The sequence below is a fragment of the Mytilus trossulus genome, chromosome 4 (assembly GCF_036588685.1).
Source record: "Mytilus trossulus isolate FHL-02 chromosome 4, PNRI_Mtr1.1.1.hap1, whole genome shotgun sequence".
Lineage (NCBI taxonomy): Eukaryota > Metazoa > Mollusca > Bivalvia > Mytilida > Mytilidae > Mytilus > Mytilus trossulus.
The window spans coordinates 80,631,266-80,649,788 of record NC_086376.1 but is presented as its reverse complement, the minus strand read 5'-3'; the positions used below and the strand labels follow the sequence as shown (position 1 = coordinate 80,649,788).

Here is an 18,523-nt window from a genome sequence, read left to right as displayed (position 1 = left end):
CCCAGAGAGAACCACCTTCTTTTGGTAGGAAGCCAGAGTTTTCAGAGAGAACCCCCTTCCTTTGGTAGGAAGCCAGAGTTCCCAGAGAGAACCACCTTCCTTTGGCAGGACGCCAGAGCTCCCAGAGAGAACCACTTTCCTTTGGTAGGAAGCCAGAGTTTCCAGAGAGAACCACCTTCCTTTTGTCGGGAATACGTGAATTAAGGAATAAAAACGTTGCATGTTCTAATAATGTAATCTATATAATGCCCAAGTATACAAGTGACACGTCACAAAGTCTTGACGTTACAATATAAGACCTAAGTGACGTTCCCGCGGTGTGTTCGCGCCGTATTTACAACATTCTGGGGGCCGCAAAAAGTTAAAATTCTATATATACTTTACAATCTCAAATGTGAATAAGAAATTTCAAATTAAAAATATTTACGCTTGAAAATTAAAGTCTCTATGTATAGAAAATAATAACTGTCTTTGTATAGTGGTATTCAAATTTGACACTTTAACACTTTAAAACAATTAACGATTCACAGTTCATATAAAAAGGGGTAGTTAACAGTTCACATCCGTTCTTTATCATCTCGATTTGAAGGCAGATTCAACCAATTACGGATTCTTTCACCAGCCTTTACACTTGCTTGACGTCTTGGACGAATGTCTTGTGTGGTGCTTTGTTCACATGTATCATCTTTCTCCGAATTACATGTAATTTCGAGCGGATATAGTTTCACTATCGGCCTTGTAGTTTCGGTATTCTTCATCTTTATTTTAGCGGCACGCACAAATCCATCGTTTCCTCGAATTAGTTCAGTTACAATGGCCATTTTCCAATTGATTCTCGTTGACTCATCGTGCACAAGAACAACGTCGCCAACTTTAATTTGTTCATTGTTGTTTCCATATGCTTTGTGGTATTCCCTCAATGATGTTACATAGTCATTTTTCCATCTTGTCCAAAAGTGTCTGAATAATTCTCGTTGTCGTTCATTTTGTTTTGTAAGTGATGAATAGTCCATAAACACGGGTTCACTGTTGTCCTGTTCTGAATGTGGATAAGATAACGATCTTATTTTTCTACCACATAAGAGGTGCGATGGAGTAAGTGGTTCACTGTCGTTGATATTCGTTGAGGTGTATGTTAGTGGTCTGTCGTTCATTACACTTTCTACTTCCGTAACAATAGTGCACAAGGTTTGAAAATCGACCAATGATTTTCCGAGGACTTTTTTTAACGTAGTTTTAGTTACTGCTATTAGTCTCTCCCAAAATCCACCATACCAGGGAGCACGATTCGGAATAAATCTCCACTGTACACCTAATTCTGCGATTTTACTTTGTACATTTTGCGATTCAATTATTTGTTTGATTTCTTTTGAAGCTGCAACAAAGGTCAGAGCATTGTCCGTTATAACAACTTTCGGTGTAGACCTGCGACTTGTGAAACGGCGAAAAGCTTGCATAAAACATTCTGCTGATAAATTCGGTAAAACCTCTAAATGTACTCCTCTTGTTGACGCACATGTAAATAAGCACACGTATGCCTTCGTTATATTTTTGTGTTCATCCCTTACATGTAGTGCTCCTGTAAAGTCAATACCGGTCACAGTGAATGGCGGTGCATCTTGAAGACGTGCTTTGGGTAAAGGCGGCGGATCGGGAGCCTTATACGAAGTTCCATTTACTTTAAGACATGCAGTACATTTACGTAAAATCTTATTAACAAATTGACGAATACACGGTATCCAAAAGTTTTGACGTATATGCGATATGACACTACTAGTTCCTGAGTGTAGTAAATTCTCGTGTGCATCTCGCACTATCAACGTTGTTAGCTGTGTGTTTGCTGGTAACAAAATAGGAAATTTGGCGGACTCGGGAATCGGTGCATTCTCTATCCTTCCTTTACATCGGATAATGTTATTCTGATCCAAAAATAAATTCAACTGACGAATCCTAGATAAATTCTTTGTACGGTCTCCTTTTACTAGCGTGTCGTATTCCTCCGGGTAGTTTAATATTTGGCATGACCTAATCCAAAATTGTGCAGACTTCTGTATTTCTTTTACATCACATGAACCAAATGTTCTGTCTTCCTTTGATATTCTACAGTTTTGAATAAAACGTAATACATATGCCGTCGTTCGTAATAGTTTTTTGTATGAAGAGAATCGTTCAATTTCCACCAAATCGTGAATTCCTTTTGTTCTATTCTCTAGTGTTGGTTGCTGGACATCAACGTTATCAGTTAATGTAGATAGTACAGAGTTATCTTCAATCGTATGAACCGGACGTTTTGTTGTATCTATTATCCATGATGGACCATGCCTCCACAGCATGCTTTCTGTATATTGTGTGGCCGTTATTCCGCGTGTAAGTATGTCAGCTGGATTTTGATCTGTCGGACAGTATCGCCATCTATAGGGTCTTGTTAATTCGTTAATTTCAGTTACTCTGTTTGCAATGAATCGTTTTAGTGGTTTCTTTGACATCAGCCAATGCAATACTATTTGACTGTCAGACCATAACTCTACGTTGCTAATGTTGGTAAATGTGGATAAAATGTGTTGTGTAAGTCTCGCACCAATTACAGCTGCCATTAACTCTAACTGCAGTAGTGTTAAACTTTTAACCGGAGCTACTCTTGTTTTCGCCATAATCAATTTGGATTCGTTCCCGTTGCAAAGATAGGCTACGGAGCCGTAAGCTTTCAAGCTGGCATCAGAAAATACGTGTAGTGTTAACGATGTGGTTTCGTTTTGTGTACCGGTAAAATAACGTCTCGGAAAAGCAGTCTTGATACTCTTTTGAATGTTTGTTGCAATGTCAATCCATGTTTCACATAACTTTGTAGGTAAAATCTCATCCCATTCGTAGTTTTCGCGCCAAAGTTCTTGGAGAAATAATTTTGCTCTGATTGTGATTGGACTCAAGAGGCCTAATGGGTCATATATTTTCGATGATTGCTTCAATATCTCTCGTTTAGTGATATCTGTTTCCGCTGTTAAGTGAATTTCAGGTTGTGCGAAATAAAGTTTGTCTTTTTGTACATCCCAACGCATTCCTAGTACTTTCGGTTTGGTGTCCTTGTCAAGTATTTTATCAGCGCATGCTATTGTCCGTAAAAGCTGACTGTTTGATGTCCACGATCGGAGATTAAATCCACCTTTTGTCATTAATTCCCTAGCTTCTTTGTAATACTGTACGGCTTTGTTCTCGTTACTTACGCTAGATATAATATTATCAACATAAATGTCTTGTTCAATCATTTTAGCTGTGTCACTATTCTTTCCTTGAGTCTGCACATGTTTGAGTAGTGTTGCGCTCAGAATAAAAGGGGAGCATGTAGCGCCAAAAAGAACAGACTTAAAACGATATGTCACCAATTTACTGTTTATGTTTTCTGCATCAGACATCCACAAAAATCTTGTCGCATCTCTGTCATGTTCGTGTAAACCTACGTGTAAGAATGCCTTTTCGATATCCGTTGAAATTGCGATGGCGTTTAATCGGAAACGCAATAATAGTTTTGTCAAGTCATTAAGAACGGGTGGTGTATTCATTAGACAGTCGTTCAAGCTCGGGTACTGATCAGATTGTCTACAACTACAATCGTAAACAATGCGAATTGGTGTGGTCAACGAATCTTTCCTAACTGGGTGGTGCGGTATATAATGCACTGTCTTGTCGTCACATTCTTCATCCTCGATTTTTTCAATGAAACCTTTAAGCTCTTGGTTCTTTATAATATCGTCATACGTTTTCAACATATCTGGTTCCCTGTCTAGCCTTCTGATTACAGATTCAGTTCTTCGTTTTGCAATACTAAAATTTGTCGGAAGTTGATCATGTTCTCGTTTCCATGGTAATTTTGCGATATATTGTCCGCCTTGAAATTCAATGCAAGTGTTCTGATACGTGTTTAAGTAATCTTCATTCTCTTGGTCTAATTCTTTAGAGTTTATTCCCATTGATTCTAAGTTCCAGAATGATGCGATGTCGAACTCCTCGGTCTTATGCGAAATAAGCATGTTTAGTACTGACAGTGAGTGTGTAGCCGACTCCTTTAACGGACCGGATAAAAGATAACCTAGCTTCGATTTAACAGCAGTAGGGCCATCTCCGCCGATGATTTTGTCTTCAATAAACTGCCAATAGTAATCTGCTCCAATCAATACTGTAATTTCAAACATACTTTCGTCGGTAATTGGATGCGCTAAATTCAAGCCTTGTAAATAAATGTAGTTGTTTTTCAAGTCTAGTTTTCGGACATGATTCTGTAACAGAACGGCTATTTTCGGTACAACAAGAACCTCGATAGGTATTTTCTGTCTCGTCTGTGTTTCTACCAATAAAGTACACTTACCTAAGTGTCGAATGCTATTACCTGTGTCTCCGAAACAGGCCAACTGTATTGTTTCTGTGCTGTAGATTTCAAGTTTTAATTTTAAAGCAAGAGCTTCTGTTATGAACGAACGTTGTGCACCTTCATAAAAAAATATGTTTGCGTCTATACCTGTACTGTCGGACCACTGCTGTCTTCAATAATACGCTTGAATGTGTTTTATGAGATGTATGTAAAACTTTTGTGTCTTCTTCTGATTTTCCCTCTTTATCATTAACAATGCTAACATTTACAGATTGTGATGATTTGGTAGAATGTGTTGAGTTTTCGTGTTTTCCGTTTCCGTGACGAAAAGTGTTTTGATGCATGGGATCTTTACTTTGAACTTGTGAACTTCTTTTATCGACCATTGACTCATTACATAAGCTAGTGTGATGTTTTTTCTTGCAATGCCGGCATGCATGTTTAGATTTACATTCACTGGCACGGTGCGTACCGAGACAGTTAAAGCACAGATTGCTGCGTTTTACAATATTCTTTCGTTCTTGTGTGTCTGTAACTCGTATACAGTTCGTCGGTGCGTGAATTTCTTGACAGAATATACATGGCCTCTCGGTCAGAAAACGTTGGTTACTTTTTGCATTATCGGCTCTTCTTTGCGTATATGATTCCTTTCCGTAACTAGAAGATTTTTTTTCAGTGAGAAACGTACATGTAGGCGTTGCATAACTTTGACGGATACCGTAATCCTGACCTGCTTCGATAATACTAATCTCGTTCTGAATAGCTTTACGTAAATCGTGTAAAATCCATGTGTTAGATCCATGATCTCTCGCTAAATGTTGCCTTACTTCTCCGGGAAGCTTGCTCAAAATTATAGGTACCAATTATGTGCCGTAAGTGTCTTGCGATTGGCCTAACGCTTCCAATCCGCGTACGGATGCCTCTATGCGATCATAAAATATGTGTAAACTTTGTAAATCATTATTTGGTGGTGTAATGTCTAACAATGCCTTCATGTGCGCTTGCGTAATCTTACTAGCTTGTCCGTATCTTTCTTTTAATACATTAATTGCCTCCTTGTAATTAGCGTTTGTCAATGCGAACCCGTCAATTGTATGTGAAGCTTCACCTCCGAGTTGCGATTTTAAATAGTTGAACTTTTGAATATCTGGTAGACTCGGGTTCATATGTACTGCCGATTCGAAAGAATCCCAGAAAGATTGCCATTCAATAATATTTCCACTGAAATTAGGCAAAGTTAATTTCGGAAGATGGTGTGTTTGATTGCTAAACGTTGACAATGACGGTGCGATATAGCTCTGTTGTTGATTTTCAATACACGAGGTTGGAATGAAAGGTGGCGCTTCATAATTTAATGTTTGATAAGATGAAGTTGACTGTTGATTTGTATGATTGTTGGAATTGTCTAAACTCTGTATGAATATACGCAAGTGTTTTAGTTTAGTTTCTAAATCTAAAGTATACTCATCTGTGTTGAGAATTTCTTCTTCAATGTCCTCTGCATCGATTGCACTTATAATTTGTTGATTCAAATCTTCTAAAAGTTTCTTCTTCTGTTCCACACTCTCGAATGTCGCTAAAAGATCTACCCTGGCTAACTCCGCTTCGTTTTTCAAATCGTCGATTTTCCGCAAATGTCTTGTAACTACACTTCTGTTCGCTTTCCTTATCGATTTCAGCTTATTCAAATCCTGGTCACGGCACCAAAATGTCGGGAATACGTGAATTAAGGAATAAAAACGTTGCATGTTCTAATAATGTAATCTATCTATATAATGCCCAAGTATACAAGTGACACGTCACAAAGTCTTGACGTTACAATATAAGACCTAAGTGACGTTCCCGCGGTGTGTTCGCGCCGTATTTACAACACCTTTGGTAGGAAGCCAGACTTCCCAGAGAGAACTATCTTCCTTTGGCAGAAAGCCAGAGTTCCCAGAGAGAACCACCTTCCTTTGGTAGGAAGCCAGACTTCCCAGAGAGAACTATCTTCCTTTGGCAGAAAGCCAGAGTTTCCAGAGAGGACCACATTCTTTTGGCAGGACGCCAGAGTTCCCAGAGAGAACTACCTTCCTTTTGCAGGAAACCAGAGTTTCCAGAGAGAACCATCTTCTTTTGGTAGGAAGCCAGAGCTCCCAAAGAGAACCACCTTCCTTAGGCAGGAAGCCAGAGTTCCCAGAGAGAACCACCTTCCTTTTGCAGGAAGCCAGAGTTCCTAGAGAGAACCACCTTCCTTTGGTAGGAAGCCAGAGTTTCCAGAGAGAACCACCTTCCTTTGGCAGGAAGCCAGAGTTCCCAGAGAGAACCACTTTCCTTTGGTAGGAAGCCAGAGTTTCCAGAGAGAACCACCTTCCTTTGACGGGAAGCCAGAGTTTCCAGAGAGAACCACCTTCCTTTGGTAGGAAGCGAGTTTCCAGAGAGAACCACCTTCCATTGGCAGGACGCCAGAGCTCCAAGAGAGAGAACCACTTTCCATTTGGCAGGAAAACTTTCTATAAGTTTGGTGCATTTTTGTGCAATAAAGTAGTAATCACTTCTTGTTTATATTTTAACTACAATGTTCAGTTATCTGATTAAGAATAAGTACCTACTGTACTTATGATAGAATTTCGATATGTATTTGTTGGTGCATAGTATTAAGGATTTTGAAAAAAGGTGGGACCCTTGACAAGCAAATTTTTACAGTGATACTTGTAAGAAGTCTAAGGAGCTAAAATAGATGAAGCTCCATGGGGAGGGCCGGCCCAAAGAGGGCACCCTACCCAATAAATCCACCTCTGGTATTCACACTGTTCATTTTTAGCAGTATATAAGGCTACACTCCTTCAGCCCTGCTTAGTAACTCCCTATCTTCATGTATTCAAACTTCCACATATTAAAATAACAACTTAACGACTAAGTAATTGTTAACATTTATTTTATTGATGTAATTCTTTCTATCAGATACAACTGAATTCAACAAAGACATGAACAATTTGATTATTGGGACCTTTTATTGTTACAGATCAGTTTTACTCAGACTAGAAAATTTCATAACAATTATTGAACACAATGTTGTACATTTGTAGTATGAGTTTATAACAGCAAATGTGACCTTTGAACAACTCAACACATATCCTATCATATTCTAATATAGACTTTTTTAACAGTACTTGATAACTTTTACAAGTATTATAACAAAACCCTTTAAGATAACTACTACAAGTAGTATAAATTAATCCTTGAAAGCTCACCAATTGAAGATTTCAATCACATGATTTTCTTGTACAGTGGAATTCTGTTTAGATGGTAAGTTTTTCTGTTTGCTTTATTTGTCTTGAAAATTTTAAAGATGTTTGCAAAAAAAAATGAAATTTATAAAAAAAATGTTATTAAGGTGGCAATAACTCTTATACATGGATGCACAAATAAAAGTTATCTCCACCTATTTAGAACTTTTGTTGTTCAATAATTTTACTGTTTTATAACTTTGTATCTAATTCTAAAAGTTATAGCCAGAAATACCAAAACAAATGGGTGAAAATTGTCAATCTAGCCATAGGGATAATTCCAAAAGTTACAAAGTGGCGTTCCAAAGGTTTTGATGCCATCAGTCCATTATATTTAATGGAAAAGATTTTTAAAAAGTGATTACATGACAACCATAAACGATGACACAAGCTCACCTGTACCTATTGTTTCGGGAGAGCGAACAATGTGTAATAAATTGACAAATTTTGCATTGTTTTTTTATGTTTCAAATCATGTTAGGAACTTTCAGAAGTTTATTTATTATCCAATAGTGAACTTTCAGAGGTATTTTTTTAGTACTTATAACAAATTTTCAAAAAAACTTAATATAAAGCACATCAATATGAACTATTAAAAAGATTTTTCAAATACACATCTTGCAGTGATTGTTAAATTTAAAAACATGCAATCAAATATCTTTTACTAGTAACAGGAGTGTAATAAAATTTGAAATTCTATCAAAAGAATACAAATTAATCGAAAATAGCATCTGTTTTCCTGCAGATATGGAAACAACGAGAAATAAAATTTGAAAAGGACATCCATGGTCCAGATAGTAAAAAAAAGAATATATCAACAACCACATATGTATATATATTTCCAAAATTATCAAAACAGTATACTAGAAAAAAAAAAACATTTAAAAAGATTTAATCACTTTGTTAGCTTAATAAACCCTATTCACCAAGTGTTGGTTAAGAAATTTAATATATAAATAAATTGTGTTCATTGCTCTTGCTACCATCATAACCATGTGGCAGATACATTTATCAAACAATTTCCATGTACAATTTAAATGAATGCATTAAACCAGTATTGCTATATAAAGATTTATGCCAGAGAAGGCAGGCTTCAATTAAGAGACTGAGGTTAATAAAACTTGGTAAGCTTGTACAGTAACTCCAGACACTTTTGGCAATATTTATACAAATGAACTGCATAGACAAATAATTCTGCACCATAAACTCTTGCATAAGGTAATACTTAAAAAAATACTGAGACATTTATTAAAATAATTTTATATGTTGGTTTGGACAAAAAAGCACAAACATGTGCATTTAATGTCCGACAACATAAATTTTTTTAAATTTTGTGGCCTTATTATTAAATTACAAAATGTTTCAAATAGTCCAATATTAAGAACTTGTCAATAATTAAACTTAAAACAGTTATTCATATAATAAAAGTTAATAAAGTTTATGAACGAAATTATTTCAATTATTTTCTCCAAATTTTGCATAATTAATTTGATCACTTTGAAACTAATGCGTTAAAAACAGTTATGGGGGGATGAAAAATATCATAAACATTTGTAAAATATACAAAAAAATTTAAAACAACAACATGATTAACATTGGTTTAAAATAGGTAGAGTAAACTTACACATCGAACACATTTATATATAAAATGAATTTGTTTTTAAAAATGAACACAACAGAATTTTATGTAAAATGCCCAACAAATCTGATGAATTTCAACATAAATAAAATGAAATTTAAAAAGTTAAATAGATGAATTAAAATAATAATAACTGGCAGTGTTAAATGAATTTGATTTTTTCAACGAGAAAAAGTCGGCAGTTTTTAAAACTGAAAAATAAAAGTTAAACCAAATTAGTGAACACAATCAGGCAAAGCATAAAAGTTAAGGCAGTGTTAAAACTATACAAAACTGATTAAATACTGTAACAAGCAAAAGGTTCATTTTTGTAGGGCTATATATCTGAGATCATTTTCCATTGAAAAAAAACTAATACAATTATTTTCCTACACTTTCTGTGACTCTCTTTAGACATTTCTTCTATATCCTTTACAGATTTAACTTTATGTACAATTATAATTTCAAATCTTCTATTACTTTATTATCAATTAAACTTCTTGTTTAATTAATAAAAAAGACATGAAACCCTTCAGAAACGCAACAGGAGCCACAGAAAGTCTAATCTATGTGCATGTATATTTTCTTAATTATGTGCTGCATACTGTAAGTTATTAGATTAATTGTACGGTAAGCAGTTTAAAATTAATTTACCCCTGAATCAATTATTTGCACATCTTGTACATTAAGATAAAATACAAACTGATCGTTTAAAATTTTTCTGCAACCTTCATTGCTATTAATACAGCTATTTGCAAAACACAGTTAATTGCAAGGGGTTGAAAGTGAGAAGTCACTAATTAATTAAAATCAACCAAAATGGACGGACAAATCTACAACCTTGTACATGTTAAGTAATATGGTAAGTATATTTTAAATGCTTATGCAAAATACTAATCAGTATTATTTTACTCACAAATGTTTTCTGTAATTACACAGGATGAATATGGCCCATGAAACTGCTTGTAAGAAACTTGCTATAATTTTTTATTGAAAGATATTAGGAAAATGATAATTTTATATTTCAATTAACCATATCAAATGAGACAAGATTAACAAAATTAAAGAATATCCATCAAATGAAAAAAAGTGTTTGAACATTTATTTTTTAGACATTTATATGTGCAAGTTGAAGAAGTGATATTCTTAAGATTTTTTCTTCTCTTCAATTTTAATGCATTTTTTTTCTCTGCAGGTGTATTTTGTTTCTGAACTTGAATTCTGAAATTGATCACTAAAATTTGAAATTGATTAATTCCAAATACAACAGAAGAGAAACAACTTTTAAAAGATATGAAAGCATATCATGTATGTCACATGTAAAAAAAAGTTTTCATCAGAACTGGGATTCTAACATTTACATAACAGTTCTAGTATAAAAAACAATTATGTACAAAAATCACAAAAGAGGAGCAACATTGATACATAAGGTTTTAACAAGTGAAATAATAAGTAAGCAACAGATGGCGTCACCTGGCCATAATTTAACAATGAACACAAAGAGAAAACATTTACATCATTGTCAAGTCTAAAAATAAACTCTGTACTTCAGAATCATAAAATTTATTAATTGTTAACAATATATGCATCAACATAATAATACATACTGGTCATATATATATACACCAAGTGGTCCATAATTGGACCATAATTACAAAATACTTTGTTCCATTGCATGATTTGTACCCGATTTGACACAGGTTGTTTCTGTTTTGTTTGATTTATCATTCATAGTTGGCTAGCAACTCTTTTTTAAGGTGTTAAAGTTAGAACTCTATTTTTCACTCACTAATCATTTTTAGTTTATAGAGCAATCGAATCTGCTTTACCATGTTTACAAATTCCTTTATTACTCCAAATTAATTTATTGCATTACCAAGTTTAATATATATATATATCTTTTTCTTGAGAAGACAGAACATATAACTTTGTATTTTTTGCATAAACAAATCCAAATTTACTTAAGTTTCTTCTTCGAAAAAATTAAATGAATATTTGTTGAAATGTATACTAAGGTAACTGCTACATAACCAAAATCAAATGTAAAATCGTGTATAATGCCACTAAGCATATGAGCCAGTTAAAAAACATTAGTTTTTGTGGTTTCTGCATTCCTACTTGCAGAATGATAAAACAAACATAACAATATTAACAGTCCTGTCTTGTAAGCTTCACTTCGTTGTAAAAAATTTGTCTTAGAAAATGTGGAGAAAAAAGTGCAAATTTAACAGATCGCTTATAAAACATATTTGCAGTAAAAAAAATTATAAAAGTTCATTATAAAATCAACTAAAATTTCTGTATTTTAATAAAACCTAATTGTACCTCAAGACAATAAAGGCTTCCATTTTATCTTCCTCTAGCAGAATCAACAGATAAAGATTAAAATTAAGTGACAACTCCTTAAGTTGTAGTTCTGAAACATTAACCCATGATCTATATATAGAAAACTCAATGGGCTTGCTACTAGGTTTCTAAAATGGAATGGCCTTACAATGACTTGAAATAAGTTCATGTACAAATCATGATTAACTGTACAAATCATGATCAACTATAATCCTGATCAAACACAAATCACATAAATAATCACTGACAAATCAGACACTGGATTTCAAATATACGTCTTTGTCTTTGGTGTCAATGAGGTTACAACATTTCAGCAACAAAAACCCGTCTTTTTTGTTCACTGTAGCACTTATTGTAATAAAAACATGAGATTGAATAAAATGGTTGTCTTCTTTGAACACAATAGAATAATCCAATATTCTTTGAACACACTGTGGCAAATAAGTCCATTTTTTAATCTCCTTTATAAAAGAGTTACTACATATTAAAACACTTGCTCAAGTAGCAAGCTGAGAAAAATAAAATTGGCACATGCTGTTTTTTTCGTCTACACAATGTGGAAGACATCCAGATGAATGAGATTATGAAACAATCGCTGCCTAGTTGTATGAGACACAGTTGTCAGTGAATGCCTCGTACATGAGAGAGACTATGATATGATGGGATGTATACTGTTACATTCATGAAGATTCAGAGTCCGTACTGTTGCTCGTTACATCGTAATTACTTGAGCTACGAGACATAGAAGAATACTGGCTATCAGACATACTTGTAGGACTTTCTAGTGGTTCTAAATCTAAATATTCCTGAAACGAAAAATTCAAAAACTGAAGAAATTTGATTAACAATATAGATATTACTTCCATGGTATTCTAGTTTTGTACAGTACAGTTAACAGAAAAATACATACAAAATTACAGACATTTGTATAATATAGACATGTATTTGGGATCAAGATTTATTCAGTAAATATGAATATGGCCAATATGCCTCTGTACTCATTCCTGGAGTTTAAAACCATTTCTAATATGGTCAGGGGGTATTAAAAAAAAATGTCTTTTGGCTGGGCCAGTTAAAATGAATATTGTTTGGTCCATCCTAAAATGTAAATGCTTCTCTAAATTCAATGTTGCACACTTTGATCACAAACAGGTCCAAAATACCCTTCACTAACCCCCTCAAAATTCACTAGCCTGTGGCCAGTGCCTAAGTCAACCCTGCTGAAACCATCCATGCCATTACCCAATATGGTGTTCTTCTGACATCTGAGTTTGATTTTAGAAGATTATTGTCATGCCTTTCCCCTTTTCAGTAAGGGTCTTCTCTATTCCTACTGGGGTTTTTTTGGTGATAAAATCATAAATTGTTGAATAAATACTTACTTCACCCCTGTTGGCCAATCCAGTCAACATTTTATCTAACTCATTAACAAGTTTATTAAAAGATGGTCGCCCTGATGGATACTCATGCCAACAGAACTGCATCATTCTATTAATTTCATCCGAAGCATATGGAGGTTTGTCCATTCTATGACCTTCTTTTAAAAGTTCAAATAATCTTTCGACTGGTACAGAAGGATAAGGATTTCCACCGAGTGTAAATATCTCCCACAACAAGACTCCATAGGACCAACTACAAATAAAAAAGATTAATATATTTATGAACAAGTGAGTAAAGTAAAACAGGCTTTTATTTTCAACCATCTTTTCTTTTGTTTTTGTTTAACCTGAAATCAGCCTGCATAAAATTTCTTCAAAATTTTTGTGGCTTGTGCTCTTGAGGAAAATTTAACTGCTATTTAAATTTGTAAAGATGATATACCGTGCATCAAACAAGATAAATTTAACTATTGCAGCAGTACTTTGGCCTACTGGATCTTTGTAAGACTTTATATCAAGAATATCTACATCATGTTTCTTATGTTAACACAAATCATTCATAGAATCTTGAATTATTTCACTATTTTGTAGTCTTTCAGTCTTATTGACAGCAAAGTTTCATCCTCTGTTTAAAACTGTTCTCTTTTGTCGTTCTTTTTGTCTTCCATTTTTGGCACTATGGTTCATTAAGTTTCCAACACAATCAATAACTTTAAATCTTTCTAAAGATAACATTTGACATGCATTTTAGTATAGAAATGAAAGAACAATTTTAATAAGTAGGAATAACTTACACATCACTCTTGGAAGTATATTTTCTATCAAATAATGCCTCTGGAGCCATCCATTTCACAGGTAGACGACCCTGCAATACATAAACAATATCCATTAGAACCGATTGGTTGATGGCTGCTTTTAAAAATCCAATGGCAAGTATTACATGCATACATAATGTTAATCTACCATACTTTGTACTTGATCATCAACAGAGCTTGTTAATTTGTGTTAAATCTGTTCAATATTCAACCTATTTACATCATTTATTACTGAGGAATCATTATTATTTCTGGACTTTCCTCTTCCCTATCTTAAGTAAAAATGAACCATGAATTTAAGTATTGAACAAAAACATATCTAGTCAATACAGAATTTACAGAAACCAAGTATTCATCAAAATATAATACTTTCTTAATTCATGACAAAATGGATCTAAAGAAAATAAACAGATCCTCAAGATTTGATTTTTTCGGAGGTATTGATGAAAGAATATTCCATGGTATCACAATAGAATGTCTTACATCTCCAGTCTTTCTGTAATAATCCACATTGGTCAGATTTCTGGTCAAACCAAAATCTGCTATTTTTAGTACATAGTCTTCAGCAACTAACACATTTCTTGCAGCTAAATCTCTGTGAATGCACTGAAATAAAATAAACAAAATAAATAAATCAATTTTAAACTTGAGCTACTTTAGAGTATACTGAAATCGATACACATAAAAAGCCTTTCCAATAATGAGTGCAATATCATTACTATCATTCACTTTACATTCAATCACAAAGAAGTATTTTTTTGTAAAAATATTGATTGACATAATCCATATTTAGCTTTTATGTAAATATAACTTAAAACACTGAGTAGATATCTCAAATTCATTTCCATGATCTTTATTCAAAAGGCATGGATTTGTTTTGGTTTGAAAAGCCCAAAAATTCCTAATATCAAAATAATCATCAAGAAGTTACAAAGATTTTCTATATGTTAAACTTTTGTCTTTCAAATTAAAGAATACATAGGTATTAAAAGTGTATTAACTTAAACTATTCACAAAACAGGTTTAAATTCAAATCTAACCTGTCTAGATGCAAGGTATTCCATTCCTCTGGCTATCTGGTATGCAAAGGATATTAAATCTTTTTCTGTTAATGGTCTTGAAGAACCCTTTTCCAAACCTGGCTTTTCGTATCCAGCAGAATTAGGTGGTCTTCTTGACCTCAAAAAGTCTCTCAAGTTACCATGTGGTGCAAATTCAACCAAAACATATAACGGTCCTGAAATTATACAATTTTCAGGCAATTTATAATATTGTTTCTCCCAGTTTTCAATGGAATATGATTATCCCAAGATTGACAAGGATGAAAACGCAATTCTAAAACTTTATCATGTCTTTATTATCAACACATCATGGATGTATTATCATTGTATACATAAGTTTCATGGCTCCTGTTTTTATTATCATCACATCATGTCTGTATTATCATTGTATAAGTTTCCTGGCTATCACTGTACTTATAGCTGTTCTTTTGACAATGCAAAAATCCTAATTGCTATGACTGATGGCTAATATACCACTAACAACTTCTCCATTGAGAAAAATAGCTGACGCCCTTACAAAACCAACCCTTGAACAATATATCAAATTGCTGATAGGTTGCTACGTCACTGAAAACTGATAATTCAAACAAATTTCCAGTGTCTCTACCAAAACACCCAACCCTTGACCAATATTTCAGATCGATTTGACCTTTATCATATTTATAGTACACCACTTACCATTTTGTGTACAACATCCCAGCAGATTAATGATATTTTTATGGCATCCGATTAATTTCATCACTTCCATTTCTTGTATCAAATCTGTTAATTCTCTGTCAGTTGCATCCTCTGAAATTTAAAAAAAAATGTTGACAATCAAAAACCGTTGAAACAATATCACACTCAAAATAAAACAATTAAACAAAAATCAATTTATATTTCCCTTTAAGTTCATGCTAGCCTTATAAAAAAAGAATGCTTTTGCAGAAATCCAGTTTTCTTTAATATCATTTCATTAGATCTATAGATATAACATAAAAGTAATTTTTACCCTTCAACATCTTGACTGCGACAGGTAGTGTTGTTGGAGCTTTATTTAAACCAACAGCTTCTGCTTTCACTACCAGACCGAATGCTCCTTCTCCAAGTGGTTTACCAAGTGATAGCCTACAAATATAAAGAATGTTTTCAATCACATTTATTTAAATACTGAGATACTGATTGCTGCAATAGTAATAACTTATGAAAATCCTAACAGTTGTGCTTATTTTTTCAAACCATTTTATTACAAACAAGTCTCATTTTTCGAGGTTAATGAACAATTTCATACGGAACAATGTACTTTGAATATGTTATTTCCTGTTTTTCACAAAATACCAGAAAATTAGTTTTGTACAGCACATCACATTATTCCAACATATACTAAATTATATTTATCCTGGTAAAAAACAGAGATGTTGGTAAAACTTCAGACTGTAATGGTGAATTCTCTTTAATATTCTATAACCTGTAGACCCATCAAAGCTAAGGTCATTTACAGAAGTGGTTCAACAATAAAAAGTTGTCAAATTGAATGAACTGGATGCCAATAACAGTGAGCAATGCTATTTGTGGGTCGACAGATAACAGTTCAAATGTCAAGAATCATTATATACAGTTTCATTATTTATATGGATTATTCAGTGTGAAGCTATAACTTACTTTTCTCTTCCAAATTCCCAGTGTTTGTCAAGAGGGAGATCATACTCTGACATCATTGTCAAATCTGATGACAAGCGTCGTCTTGGACCAGGTTCAATTCTGATTGTTGGTAGAACCAGTGGCTGAGTGCCATCATAAGACTTGTCTGGATAGTAAATCTCATTCTGGAAGAAAATTTAAGACTTTCTGTAATGTCATTGCAATATGTAATCTGATTAAAATGTACATGCAGATGTCAAATTTTATAATTTCTCTAGATTTTGTAATATCAACCAACATCTAAAGCATACAGAATTTATGCTATAAAGAATCATGTCTACAAATAAGGCTGTCATCAATATTTAAATTGAAAAAATTGACCATAACTTCCTTAAAAATAAGATTTTTTTTCTAGTTTAGATATCAATGGATATGTTTATTTTATATGATTTCAACTTTGCTCACAGTTTGGTTTAGTTTTCATAAATTATGAATGCTTAATCAACTTCAATAATTTCCCTTTTTTTAGATTTTTTTTTAACTTCATGGCATTGACAACTTCCTTATTTCCAAAATCAAACTCTTTCAATTTTCTAATAACTTGTAGTTTCACTTACCAAAAATAAATTATGATTGAAAGTGAAACTTACCTGTCTCATGACAATTACTCTTTTGACATTTCTGTATTTGCCAGACTGGACCCTCTTGTAACGTCTATAACATATAAAGATCAAGAGTAACAGGATGAGAACAACTACTGATGTGACACCACCAATAATGTATATAACTATTCGCTCCTTATTGTTTGTCTCCCCTGATCTACTGGCTACTGCTTCTGGTTGTTTATCTGTAATAAAAGATTAATATTATCTATCAATTCATCCATTTATTTTTATGCACCATTTAAAGTCTTATTTTTTTGTAAAAGTGAAATATTACTGTTTGACAGGAAATATATCTGCTTATTGAACTGGTTTATCCCCAATGTTATTGAAAGCATGAATTCATCTAAATCTATATTTTTTGGTTAAAGTTAAAAACTTTACTTTTAGAATATTTTGTTTTTGCACTTGTCATTCTAAGCTAATCCTTTACCTATAACTGTTAGACCCAGTGGATTAGAAATCAAACAAGTATACCATCCAGCATTATCTTTCATTACATTCTTACCTATAACTGTTAGCCAGGCACTCTGATAATCTCTACCAAGTGGATTAGCAATCAAACATGTTTACCATCCAGCATTATCTTTCATTACATTCTTACCTATAACTGTTAGCCAGGCACTCTGATAATCTCTACCAAGTGGATTAGCAATCAAACATGTATACCATCCAGCATTATCTTTCATTACATTCTTACCTATAACTGTTAGCCAGGCACTCTGATAATCTCTACCAAGTGGATTAGCAATCAAACATGTATACCATCCAGCATTATCTTTCATTACATTCTTACCTATAACTGTTAGCCATGCACTCTGATAATCTCTACCAAGTGGATTAGCAATCAAACATGTATACCATCCAGCATTATCTTTCATTACATTCTTACCTATAACTGTTAGCCAGGCACTCTGATAATCTCTACCAAGTGGATTAGCAATCAAACATGTATACCATCCAGCATTATCTTTCATTACATTCTTACCTATAACTGTTAGCCAGGCACTCTGATAATCTCTACCAAGTGGATTAGCAATCAAACATGTATACCATCCAGCATTATCTTTCATTACATTCTTACCTATAACTGTTAGCCATGCACTCTGATAATCTCTACCAAGTGGATTAGCAATCAAACATGTTTACCATCCAGCATTATCTTTCATTACATTCTTACCTATAACTGTTAGCCAGGCACTCTGATAATCTCTACCCAGTGGATTAGCAATCAAACATGTATACCATCCAGCATTATCTTTCATTACATTCTTACCTATAACTGTTAGCCAGGTACTCTGATAATCTCTACCAAGTGGATTAGAAATCAAACATGTATACCATCCAGCATTATCTTTCATTACATTCTTACCTATAACTGTTAGCCAGG

At 33.5% G+C, this 18,523-nt stretch overlaps 2 protein-coding genes across 4 annotated transcripts in view; both read right to left on the bottom strand.

Moving 5' to 3' along the window:
- Positions 1-557: 557 nt before the first annotated feature.
- Positions 558-4,187, bottom strand: LOC134716841 (uncharacterized). The gene has a single exon (XM_063579853.1). It carries the CDS (start codon positions 4,185-4,187, stop codon positions 558-560), a length of 3,630 nt encoding a protein of 1,209 aa, XP_063435923.1.
- Positions 4,188-7,263: 3,076 nt separating this feature from the next.
- LOC134716090 (fibroblast growth factor receptor 4-like) overlaps positions 7,264-18,523 on the bottom strand; it is a 42,329-nt gene continuing 31,069 nt past the window's right edge. For all 3 annotated transcript variants that reach the window (XM_063578851.1, XM_063578852.1, XM_063578850.1), the window contains 9 exons: positions 17,122-17,318; positions 16,493-16,656; positions 15,843-15,958; positions 15,530-15,640; positions 14,831-15,027; positions 14,274-14,396; positions 13,770-13,840; positions 12,979-13,228; positions 7,264-12,402 (listed from right to left, as the gene is read on the bottom strand). In XM_063578851.1, coding sequence (XP_063434921.1) covers positions 12,277-12,402; positions 12,979-13,228; positions 13,770-13,840; positions 14,274-14,396; positions 14,831-15,027; positions 15,530-15,640; positions 15,843-15,958; positions 16,493-16,656; positions 17,122-17,318 — 1,355 coding nt within the window. In that variant the 3' untranslated portion in view covers positions 7,264-12,276. The remainder of the gene's footprint in view (positions 12,403-12,978; positions 13,229-13,769; positions 13,841-14,273; positions 14,397-14,830; positions 15,028-15,529; positions 15,641-15,842; positions 15,959-16,492; positions 16,657-17,121; positions 17,319-18,523) is intronic.